The sequence below is a fragment of the Myodes glareolus genome, chromosome 10, assembly GCF_982192425.1.
Source record: "Myodes glareolus chromosome 10, mMyoGla1.1, whole genome shotgun sequence".
Classification (NCBI taxonomy): domain Eukaryota; kingdom Metazoa; phylum Chordata; class Mammalia; order Rodentia; family Cricetidae; genus Myodes; species Myodes glareolus.
Genome location: NC_142035.1, coordinates 65,430,456 through 65,443,423, shown reverse-complemented (window position 1 = coordinate 65,443,423; position 12,968 = coordinate 65,430,456). Strand labels below are relative to the sequence as shown.

The 12,968-nt window shown below is 41.4% G+C and overlaps 1 protein-coding gene across 2 annotated transcripts in view; it reads left to right on the top strand.

Annotated features, from left to right (window-relative positions):
* The window catches only part of Fmn1 (formin 1), a 366,255-nt gene that overhangs the window by 88,582 nt on the left and 264,705 nt on the right, over positions 1-12,968 (top strand). Inside the window, exon 4 of one of the 2 annotated variants that reach the window (XM_085696502.2) lies at positions 7,719-7,894. The exons of the other annotated variant lie outside the window; for it this stretch is intronic. Within the exon in view, the coding sequence (XP_085552628.2) occupies positions 7,719-7,894 (176 nt within the window). The remainder of the gene's footprint in view (positions 1-7,718; positions 7,895-12,968) is intronic. 2 annotated transcript variants of the gene reach the window in all.

Here is a 12,968-nt window from a genome sequence, read left to right as displayed (position 1 = left end):
GTTCCACGTCTGCCTAACCCTAGAGACTGAAAGTATCCTGGGAGCTTAGCAGGGGAAGAAGCCAAAGCTTCAACAGCAGGGTTCTGATAGCATATGAGTTTTTTCTGTAAGTTAACTATGTGTTCACTGTGTCCAACATTAACATTCCCCTAGCCTAAGGGAAACTGCTATTAAGCAGAATGGGGGAGAGTCATTCAGTATTGGACAGGTCTATAAATTCCCATGATTTCCACATTAATTGTGACTCAAATATCTTCTAATTTTTCTTGTGATTTTAACACTTGTGGAAAAGTATGTTGGCTAAGTTTTAAGTATTTAGGAATGCATTCTGTATGTATCTAAAAATTGTGTGATTTTTCAATTATTGAATAGGATATATTCATAATATACACATTTTAGATAAAATCTACCAATTCTTCTTATGTCTACTGAATTTACAGTGCTGTTTCTGAGATAGGACCTCACTGTGGAGCCCAAGCTGTCCTGAATTTACTTGACTTTGAACTAATGGTGATCCTCCTGTTTCAGCTTTTTGGGTGTTGAAGTTACAGGCACGAGCTGCCATTCCTGATTTCTCCATTGATTTTCTGTTGCTCTTTTATGGCATTTAATAGGAGAATAATATTCAAGTCTCTCAATATGATTTTTAATTTGTATATTTCTCCATTCGTATCTGGTATTTTTGTTTCACGTACTTTGAAGTCCTTTTATTAGATACAAGTAATACAAACTTAGGATTGCTATAATCTTTAATCAAGTGACTTCTCGTCATTAGGCCTTTTCTCTCTTTCCCATTCCTTTCAGTTCCTTTAAAGTACAGTCAGTGCTCTGTCTTCTGCCTTTTCGGTTCTGATTGGAAGTTTGTAATAGTATCCAGTTTTTCTCTAACTGCTTTTATAGTAATTATTTTGTTAGTGGCTTTTAGCAATTTTATTACTGATTTGTTGTGCTTGTCTTACTTGTGGCTAGTTGAACTGATTTAATCCATGTTCTTGTAATTTTCTTCAAAATTAGAAAATTAAGGCTAATATGTCTTTGAATATTTTCGGTCCAATCACTGTGCCCCTGCTTATATGCATGCTAGAATGCTTAAGATGTCAGAAAAGTTGCCAGGGCTCCCTTATTTTTTCCTTCGCAACCCAGAAATCAGCCTTTGGCAGAAATCATGGGTCGCTGTGTGGCTTGTCTCACGTGTCCACTCTCCCAGGACTTACGCTGCTGCTTGCCATCAACCATCTGACAATGATTGCTTCCTGTGGTTGGTTTAGCTGTGTCTGGCAGAATCTTAAATCTGGACTGTGGGTTCCGAATTCGGTTCTACTCCTTGTTTCTCAGTGAGCAAAGCTAGCGTCATCATCACTTACCCATCTTTAAAATAGGGAGATTTTTATGTCTAGCTAGCAGTATCGTTGGGAAGCTCCACAGTCATGTGTAATGTATATAAAGTATATGAAACATGATGAATTCCTTATATCAGACATTACTCACCCTTAGAAAAATCAATTTGTTGGGAGCCTTGGTGAAGATTGTCTGGCACATGTTTTCTCCTCAGTACTAATGCCTGCTGGGAGACACGGAGTTGAAAAATTCTTGTGTCCAAGACACTCTGGCAATGTGAGTGATGTGAGAATCTGGAAGCTTCACAGAGACTTCTAACAGGCAGTTCTGCTGAGGAATTTGGAACACTGGGGACTTAAGGCAACAGTCACACTTCTCTGGCTGGAAGAGCAAAGGGTATTAGTGGAGAGCTTGGTGTTATGGGAGAGCATGATGTTCCTGACAGCCCCAGTGCTGGGAGAAAAAACACTCAGTGAAGGTAATTGGTCAAACACCTGGCACGGAGTTAAGGTTAAGATCAAAACTCACTACTATAGTTACAGCTATCAGAATTCTGTATCACGAAAATCTTTATTAGATCCAAGGGACCAGTCTTTTCCTTTCCTTTGCTAACAGAAATGAAATAATGGGATGTAATTTCATGTTTTCTTTCATTTCATGCTTAGAACCATATTTTATTCTTATCTCTTAGATGTTTACTGTTGGTATTCATAAATGACTCCCCCCCCCCCGATTATCTTGCTATGCATGGTCTTCTTTCCATGGATTTCCAAAGTAGTCTTTTTAAATTTCATTTTATATGTATGTGTGATAAGCCAATTCTTAGTACTTTCCCGTGTTTAATCATCTCTCCTTAATTATTACATTTATTTTTACACCAGCCTCTCTACTGTGTACCTATCCACATAATAATTGGAATAATATTGCATAAAAGGGAAAAATATTATTTGGTTTTACTTTCAGTGACCAGAACTGTATGCTTCCTTTACTTTGCGTCTAAGTGTTTTTAGTAAGTGTATTCCTTCTCAACCAGTATACCCAGTTTTTGATAACATAAGCATTTAAAGTACCAACATCTATTTTCTTTTTAAAAAATATTTATTTATTTATTTATTTGTTTGTTTATTATGTATACAGTATTCTGTCTGCTTGAATGTCTGCAGGCCAGAAGAGGGCACCAGACCTCATTACAGATGGTTGTGAGCCACCATGTGGTTGCTGGGAATTGAACTCGGGACCTTTGAAAGAGCAGGCAATGCTCTTAACCACTGAGCCATCTTCCAGCCCCCCAACATCTATTTTCTTAAGCTCTCTGAGACTATAGAGAGAATCTGAATGACTTGTGACACCTACAACTTCCTAAACATCTTTTAGTCATTTCACACCAGTTTTTACCTAGATGCATCACCCCCTAGTCTCTACCCATTCCCAGTGTCATTTGTGCTGCTTTAACTGGGTGACCGTTGTTAAGATATTCAGCATAACTATTTTTACAAATGAGTTTTCTTATTTCAGTCATATTTTCCCCTCATTTGGTGTCTGAATCCCTCCCAAGAAAAGATCATGTGAGAAGCTTACCGTAATTTTCACAGTGTATATTGATATAACTGTTTAAGATGCTATTTCATTGGAAGCTATGTCTATAAACAGGCTTATGGGGTTCAAGGATTGTCTATTTGACCCTCAGTGAAGAAATGTTTTACTGTTTCTATGAAGACCCCTGAGGAGCTATTATCGGAGCTAATCCGCCACTAATCTGAAACTATTACATCAAATGATATTAATTCTATTTTGGGGGGCTCGAACAGACTTGGGATCTACTTTACTGGAGTGCTTCCCTAAATTCTTATGAGCTCAATTATTCTCTTTAACTTCTTTTATATAAAGTTTTTTTATTCACACAAGTGATATGTAATGTACCTCCATTACATGTATAATTTCTTTAAGCAAAAACTTATTTGTATCCCTTTTGCAATTCGTAACCCACAGCCTAGGAAATTGCCTGGAAGAAAATTATTTGGGTTCCAGCTCATTACCAGGCTCATCCCTATGATCCCACTTTTATTGGTGAGGAAGTAGTGGTGTGAGGGCGTTTGCTAGTGTCAAGGTTAAGCTGTTAGTGTTAGAGGCGGCCAGACATCCCACCCGTCAAAGCCCTGCCAGTGCTCTTCCCCACTCCATCCTCCGTCTCTGACCTCAGCACCCCTGTCTGTGGGTTGTCCATAAATAAGGTCCTGCTTTAAGTAGGAGAGGAGACCTTCTAGAAACTGGATTTTCGCTTCAGCTTTGCCACTAATAAGTGTGCTGGGAATACTGAAACCCTCCTAGGCTTCAGTTCCCTCAGCTTTCACACGGGTGGTTAGATGGAAAGTAGAACCCTTCCTACTCAATCATGTTTTATTTAGTTTGACGTCAAATACAATTTTAGACATTCAAACATTTCATTCATTTGCTAGCTATGGCCTGATGCTTTCATTGTAGAGTCTCAAACGGCTGTAGCCTACCCCCAGTCCTTCCTGCTTCCTGGTCTACCAACAGCCTTCCTCTACTTCCTCCTCACACAATTCCATCTCACGGTGGTGAGGACCTGGTGGTCCTTGCTCATGTTTCTCCTGGGATGTACTAACAAGACCTTTTTTTTTTTCTTCAAAATTCTACCCACATTGGTAGTTTCATTCCATGTTGTCATTTATCAGCACTAGAATGGGAGACGGGGCACTGACATATAGAACATTGAGTCTGACTGAAACTAGCCACGAGTCTGTACTTTTGCCCGAGCTATGGGTAAGGATGTGAACAATTATAAACAGTGCGCTGTTACATTGCCCACACTCGTTCAGCCAGAGCAGGCTGCATGGTTAGATCCAATATGTGTGTGGTTATGAAACACTGTCTCTCATAAGAGTCAGAGACAGGAGTGAATCTTGAGTTCACACTGACAAAACAGGGAGGGAGCAAGGAATTCAAACGGCATATGTGTCACAGGCAGAGAGACTGATTGCACTCGGGGAAGGTGGGCTGTGAATACTGCCTCTATTGTAAATGGCATGTTACGTTTTCTTTCTGTCTGCTTCCACTGTTTTGATTACCGACAGCAGTCCCCAGGCTGATGTCATAGGTTAGCGTCAGCAAAGTGCAGCTCATCATTTGAATGGTTGGGGAAAGCACAGACTTAAAGGTAAGCCACCTTACCCTTTGTGTATCTGTGCTGTACGTCCTAGTAACCATGATCACCTGTCAAATTAACCCTTGTGTGTCTGTGTGATCAATCACGGGCCAGTGTACCACTGAGAAACAAAACAACTAATAATAAGTAGTTAATAAAGTCAGATGAATAATGTTAAAGGGAAAGATAGTTGATTAAACTGATAACTCTTAGTGTTTCAGAAAGATTATTCAACGAAAATCTAACACACCTTGAAAATCTGCTTGTACTAGAAGCTAATGGGCAGTTGATTATACTGACACATTTACTTGTTTCAAGTTATTGTTTTTTTTTTGTTTACTCAACTGAAAAGAATAATATGGGTATGAATGCTGTAAAAAAATAAACATGTACATTCTCTTATAAATCATTTGTTTTTATATTATTGAAGCTTTTTAAAAAATGCCTCATAAATTGTTACTTATTCTTTTTTTTTAATTTGAATTTGTCCTCTGTCCTTAGTTTGTCCAACTTCTGAGGTAACAGTCTCATGTAACCTGTTTCTGTCCGTGTTCCCTTTCTTTCCTAATGATCCTTGTCAAAATTATCACGCATCCTGGTTTATCTTGCATGTTTTCTTCATAGGTTATTGTCTGGTTAGACATTAGGCATCAGAAATTGGCTCCTTAAAATAAAAATCAAAGCTGGGCAGTGGTGGCGCGCGCCTTTAATTCCAGCACTCGGGAGGCAGAGGCTGGCAGATCTCTGTGATTTTGAGGCCAGCCTGGACTACAGAGTGAGTTTCAGGACAGCAAAAGCTATACAGAGAAACCCTGTCTTATAAACAAACAAAAACAAAAATCAACTCCAAAATTAAATTAATTTTTATTGCTTCAACTTAAAGTTTCTCTTGTATTTTGGAGTAGATTGGATTGCATGCCTCACCTCATTAATGTGGGTGTTGGCTAGACACTGCAGGTATGTGAGTGTGTTTGCATGTGTGTTCACATAGTACATACACACATGTGTATTTTCGCTGGGAACACAAGCCTTTGCTATTGTGTGAGTTCATCACTCTTTCATACCACTATTCATACTGCAATAATAAACTTAGTCTCACCAGACAATATGCTTTGATAACATGAATGTCTTACCAGGTGTACTGTACAATGCATTTTGTGATATATATTGTGTATTATATAGTTCTATGAATTCATGTTACCTTCATCCAAAGCCAGCATTTACTTCATAGCCAGACTGTAGGGATCTAAATGAGGGATTCGGTTAGTATTATAGACCTGAGAAGTGAGACAGTGTAGTGTGAGCCCTCCGTAGGTTTCCTCCTTTCTTAACAACAGGGACAGAATGTCCCAGAAGGAAGGATGAGCCATCCCACAGCCACTAAAGCCACATGAGCTTCCGGTCTTCACAGTGATGGTTTCCTTCCCGGGTTGCCTGTAGAGGTGCTCTGAAGTTCTTTTAGGCATTAGCTTGTCCCCCACTTCTTGAGAACAGGAGTTAGGGACACCACAATACATGGCTCTAAGTCAAAGCTGAGGTGACCAACTGGCTATATCTTCTGCAGACATCAGGTCTCAAGGGCTTCAAGTGGACCGAGGCTCATCTGTGACCTTGTGAAGAAAATACCCGAGTTCACTTTCCAGACAGACATCCTACATTTGCAGAGATGACAGGGAACTCCTGATGTCCTGGACTCTGATTTTATTTAGTGACTGAGTGTGGTCTTTTTGGGCAGCCTTCAGAGGAGAGCTGTAGAAACACTGTGACCTCTGTCATTTTCACTTGGAAGTCTGATTAAAACTCAACGAACCAAACTGAACAAGCAAACAAACAAACAAAAAAACCCAAACCCTTAAGTGTTCTCAACTTCTCTGCCTCTTAAAATGCTACTCATATAAGGGAAGCATGCAGCCTTGCAGCCCTTTGTGTGCTGAGTTATTCTCAGCTCAGGTTACTTGTGAGTCAGGTTCTCAGCTGGCAGAGGCTGGCAGCTGGCTTTGGATCACTGCCAGAGCTCCTCTCTTACAAGATTATGTATAATAAACACCCTATTGCATATCCAGTGATCCCCCTTGCCAAAAGACACCGGGCCTAAGTTTTTAATGTCCACCTGGTTGCTCTGGGTTTTGCCGAGGTTGCTTACCAGAAACTCACAGTGGACCAGGAAAGCGAGTGCCTCAGAGGCCCGCCTTTCATTGATCCAATCTTGTGTTTTCCAAACTGCGTTCCAGTAGAGCACTAATGGTTTATGATCTGTTTTGCTCAGCAGATGTTTAAACGGATCCCATGACCAGATAAGTTTTGGGAGATCCCATTTGCTAGGTTTAGGGGCTTATTTTTTTTTTCCACTAAGGAGCATCTCAAGTTCTTCAGGAGACTGGCATAAACTATGAGGCACCAAAGGCTAGAGCACGTAGCTTTTTTGACTCCGACTTCCTTTTTTGCAGAACATGTGTTGCTATGTTAAGACTGTCAGTCAGAGACTGTGTGTTAGTTTCTAAGAGCATTGCCTCAGGTGTTCAACTGCCTGGCTTCTAACCACTGTATTCTCCTCTGCTGATCTTAGGAATGTGAGACTGGTTCCTTCTCTGTGCTTTAGTTTCCCCCTTAAAATGGGAGCACTGCTGTTTCCCAACTCTAGGTTATGTTACAATTTGAAGACAGCCCTCCTGTCATCCTGATATAGTTTAGGTAAGAACCGATTAGCTGACTGTTCTGACAGTGACAAGCATCAGCCCCAAATGGGTCCCAGATGCAGCTTTCTCTCATCACCAAACTGACGCATGCCAGTAAGCACTGTGCAGGAAGAATCTGTCCCTAGAAATCAGGCACAGCCACAGACCTAGAGGAACAAATACATCCGTGACTTGGCTTGGGGGTGACACTGTGGAGCAATAGAGCTAAGAACTCCTGCCTCAATTCCCCTGCCCCTCCTCTGATTTGATCACGAACAGGCCAAAGCTGCATGGCCTGGGCTGGCAAGCAGGTCTGTGGAGAACAGGGAAGAGCTAGCAGGCCAACTTTTTGGCAGTGCTTGAAGACCCCAAAAGAGTAATTGGAAAAAGCCCCTTTCGAGGACAGCAAACTCTACAGATATAAACTAGAAAGTGAAGGCGGAACACGGAGACTGCCTTGTGGAGTTCCTAAACTTACTGATGTCGTTGTGTGTCGTCCGCCTGCTGTGTCATTGATGCTCTTCCCTGTGTTCACTTAGGCATCTCCTCTGAAGGCTTTCCCTGTGACAGCTTCAATGAGCAGACAGCTAACGATCTCCCCAATAAGGATGGAGGTGCTTGGGTCCTGGGTTACAGAGCCGGACCACCCTGTCCATTTTTGCTCCATGAAGAAAGAGAAAAGTCAAATAGAAGTGAACTGTACTTGGATCTCAATGTAAGTGGAAATCTTCGTGCTCCATCCGTGGTTCTTTGTGGTCAGCAGAGGCTTATTTCATATGTACTTCGTGTAAATTGCCTATGTAACGTTGCTGAAGCTGTATTCTGTATGTGGATCATTATTTAAAAAAAACAGTGGGCTGCAACAAACTTAAAGCAATCTGAATTCTGTGCACTAGAAGGTGACTGGACCGATAGTTTCTTGCCAGAGTACTAAACCTCCCTGTGGGAAGAAACCCATTTGCCACTAGTGCCTTAATATCACTGTACTAAAACTCTACAAGCAACATATGCCAACTGACAGATACGCTCTGCGTTTTCCAGTGAAACCCGAGTCACCTGTCTTCATTGCACGCCTATAAACCTTTCTTTCTCTCCAGCTGCTCAAATAACAGCCCAACAAGTCAGTGGGACTCCTGCCAAATATAGGACAGCCCATTTAAAAACATAGACTTCTCCTTTCTCATTCTTCCACACATCCACTGACTCAGAAGCATTGCTCCCCAGAACAAAGCATTGGGCGGGCTTTGCCAGTTTTAGCCAGCCTGATAGAGCTGCCCAAACTATCCATTCCCTTTCTCATTGCCCTCCTTTCCCCATGGCTTTTTCTATTTTTCAGGGTTTTTTTTTTTATTCCTATTGACAATCTCTTGTTCTCTGCTTCATTCTATTCTGATCTGAAACTACATGTGTGGTGAGTGTGGGTTAGGCCTACGGTCCTCTCCTCTGGGTAACCCTGTGACTTTTCATAGGGGTGTATTAGAGCCGCCATTTTTAGATGGGTGGTAACCATTGACTAGAACTTTTTTTTTTTTCCCAGAACCATACAATAATAGTCACTGTAGTCTTTTTAGGAAAATATTTGACATAAAAAGAGAAAAATGTTTTAATAAAAAGAGATGTGAGGGTTTGAAGAACTGTCTCACTGGTTGAGTACTTGCTGCTCTTGCAGAGGACCTGGGTTCAATCCCTAGTACCCACATGACAGCTCACAACAACCACACACACACACACACACACACACACACACACATGAGGGGGAGTGATGGAGGAAGAGGGAGAAAGGAAGATAAACAGAGAGAGAGAGATTTGTAATAAAGTCGAAAGGGAACAAATTGGCAGTTGATGCAGAGATTTGAACAGTCTCTTCTTTGTGCTCCTTCCTTGCAGTCAAAGCTGGGATGCGCTCAGCTTAAGTGCAACAGTGACATCTATTGGCCAATTATTTTCATCTGCATGGGATGCAAACTGCAGGCAGTAAAACCACAGGCAGCCTGGAGGACAGCAGTGCTCAAATACACTTTGAAAGGCTATGTCTATTTCCTTTCGTGATTGTAGTTTTGTTTTGCTGAAAATATAATAAACCATGTAACCCTGGTTTTCTATCTTCTATGTGAATGAAATTATGTCTTTGCTTATTTATTACAATTACAGGAATCATACTTAGTTCTTGGAAACTATTTCAAACTGGGGAGCAGAATCAATTCATTATCTCAGCACAAGAACAGCACTGTGAAAGACTGATAATTTTTCTTTTATGTTTCACTGTTCATGACATGTTTTCAGTGAGGATTTTTTTTTTTTAAAGCAAGCATGCCAGATTTTACAATGTTCTTCATGGCTTACCCATGCTCTTTTAAAGTCTTAAGAGATATACTTTAAGTGATTGTAGCATATCAAGGATATCCCTGAGTTTGATCATTTTCTCATTATTGAATATTGAATTTGTTTTCAATTTTGGAACAGTATTTATTTGTGCCCCTCAGCAGTTAGAACTCTTTCTTGTGTAAGTTTCTATTTTCTGGAAGTGTTCTGGGACTTTTGATAGATATCACTACCTAGAAAGGAAGCTCTTTTCCTAAAAATATATTTAAATATATTTACATATTGTATATAGAGATATGTAAGAAATATCTTACATATGTAAGAGCAATTTCTTAAGGTTATGCAGGTCAGTTCTTCCTGCCCTCGGATTCTGCATTTCCTCTCTCCTTTTTAGATTTTTCTCTCTTCTTCAGGCACTGTGGCTTGAATCTTGCAGGTTTAATGTTGTTATTCCAAGTGAGACTTCCACATGAAATAGTCTCCTACTTCGAAAATGTGTGTGCACCCTATCAATAAGAAATGCGCCAGGGAAGAGAGGCTTAGGTTTAGATACTGTGTTACCAAGTTTTCTGTCAAGATAGCTAACATAAATCAAGCTTATTTCCTGCTGTGGTTTCCAAGGTGCCAGGCTGTGATCAGCTGGCTCCATTACGTTAGGTGTGTGATCAGGTAGACTATTATGGCGGGGGACACATGGTCAAGTCAGGTTGTTCACCTGCTGACATTAGTCAGTAGGCATAGGGAGGTAGGGAGGTAGGGATGGAAGCAGGCAGGCAGAGTTCTTAGTCAGGGTCACTATTGCTGTGATGAAATATCATGACCCAAGGCAATGTGGGGAGAAAATGGTTTATTTTATGCATAGTTCCCTAAAATAGTTCATCATCAAAAGCAGTGAGAGCAGGGACTCTAGCTGGGCAGGAACCTGGAGGCAGAAACAGATGCAGAGGCCATGGAGGGGTGCTGCTTACAGGCTTGCTCCTCATGGCTTGCTCGGCGTGCTTTCTTCTAAAATCTAGGACCACCAGCCCAGGGATGGCACCACCCGTGATGGTCTGGATCCTTCCCAATAAATCACTAATTAGGAAAATGCCCTACAGACTTGCCTACTGCCTGATCATATGGGGACATTTTCCTTAATTGAGGTTTCCTCCTCGTTGATGATTCTAGCTTATATCAATTGGATCTAAAACTAGCCAGTACACACAGGGACAAAATATCCCGAGGCAGACCGTCAGTGAGCAGCTTCCTCCAGCTAGGCCCCAACTCATTTAAGTTTCTATCACCATTAAGCTATGAACCTTTGAATAGATTAATCCATTGATGGAGTTAGAACCTGCTTGGTCCAGTCACCTCTCCCAAGTCCCTTCTGAGTACTGCTTCATAAGGGGCCAAGGCTTCATCTCGTGAACTTTGGGTGGTGCAAGTCAGATACAAATCGCCACAAAACTTAGGGACAGGGAGGAAATCTATCCCTAGGAAATAGTTTGATCAACATTAGACATTAGACCAGCACTGTTCTGCTCTCACATTTAAACATGATTTCTAGTGCCACCCTTAGACTGTGAGTTTCCTAAACCTTTTCCTATGGCTACGCTGTCTCTCAATTATCCATAAGGATGGTCACTGGAACATTGAATAACTGTTGGGAGTTTAGCACCCATAAATCATAGGCGAGCCTGGCAGTAGTCTGGAATGCTTGAGTCCTCCATTCAGCTGGATAGTCAGTGTTTAGTTACTAGAAGATCTAGGATGCGAAGTGTCTTCATTTCCTTTCCATGGCTGTGATAAAATACATGACCATAAACATCTTGGGAAGAAAGAGGTTTATATTTTGGCTTTCATACTCCAATCACAGTCTATCACTGAGGGAAGTCAGAGCAGAAACTTGAGGAACCTGGCATGGAGGGCTTCTTAGTTCCTTCTTCCACCTGCTTTCTTATTACCACCTGTCCAGGGCTAACAAAACCCAACTTAGCCCTCCCGTGTCAATCATTAATCAAGAAAATGGCCCACAGGATTTTCTACAGGGCATCTGATAGAGGCATTTTTTTCCAGCTGAGGTTTGTTTTAGTGAGGGTTTCTATTGCTGTATGAAAACACCATGGCCATGGCAACTCTTATAAAGGAAAACATTTAACTGGGACTTCCTTACTGTTTGAGAGGTTTAGTCTATTGCCAGCATGGCCGGAAGCATAGTGGCATGCAGGCTGGCATGGTCCTGGAGAAGTTGAAAGGTCTGTATCAGGGTCCACAGGCAGCAGAAAAACAGAGAGCCGCTGGGCCTGGCTTGATCTTCTGAAACCCCAAAACCCACCCCCAGTGACAAACTTCCTCCAACCAGGCTACCTCTCCTAATCCCTTCAAACAGTGCCAATCCCTGGTGACATAGCCTTCAAGTCTAGGAGCTTGTTAGAGCCATTCTTATTCAAACTACCATGAGGTTCCTCTTCTCAGATGACTCCTGCTGTGTCAGGTGAACAAAACAGTAGCTAAAACAGTGAGGAAATGCAGAACAGCCTCGAATTACCAAACTAAAGGAATTAAAACAAAGGGTATTTTTTTTTAAAGGTGATCTCTTCTGCCTCCCTTTCAGTGTTTCAATGAAAAAGAGAACTGTTACACTATAGCTTTAAAAAAAAAAAACCCACACTGCTATGAAAAAAAGAAACATTTAGACTTAGATGTATCCAGTACACAACCTGACTTTGCCATTCCTTGGGTATCTAATCTCAGACTTGACCTAATTCCTTTGAAACACCCTATAACATCTATAAGAGTGTTCACGAGAGTGGCTGTTTACATGGGACTATTTAAATGAACTGCAGTGAAGTCCTTTTTAAAACTTTATTTTTTAGTCACTGGCCACGTCTTAGGTGTGTAGAGACCACCTGAGTGGGGCTCTCCTGTTGACTGGTCCAGAGGGCACGAGATACAATGTTCCCTGCGTACATACTTGCATCGAACAGAGCTAATCTTTAAAAATGACTCTAATGATACCTTTCTCATAGCTCCGTGGGCCAAATTTAGGCATAAGAAAAAATTCAAAGAGCCTGCCATGTGTACTGCTTACTTTGAACATCAGCGGCGTTCAGAGCAGACTGTATAAAGTTATTGCAAGACTGGTGAGGTTCACCCCAGCTAGCATACCCATCTCCAACCAGGGTTTCTGCCCTGACTTCCCTCAGCGATAGACTGTGATTGGAGTATGAAAGCCAAAATATAAGTCCCTTTCTCCCCAAGATGCTTTTGGTTATGGTATTTTATCACAGTCATGGAAAGGCAATTAAGACACTTTGTATCCTAGGTCTTTTAGTGACTACACTCTCGTGCCTTTTGCTTTTGTGCATGCATCTCTCATCTATCTGCCTTTTCCTGCTTACCTCCCTCTCTTCCCACCCTCCCCTTTTTGTGTTGCTGGGGATTGATTCTAAAGCCTTGACAAGTTAACACACATTCCACAACTGCAC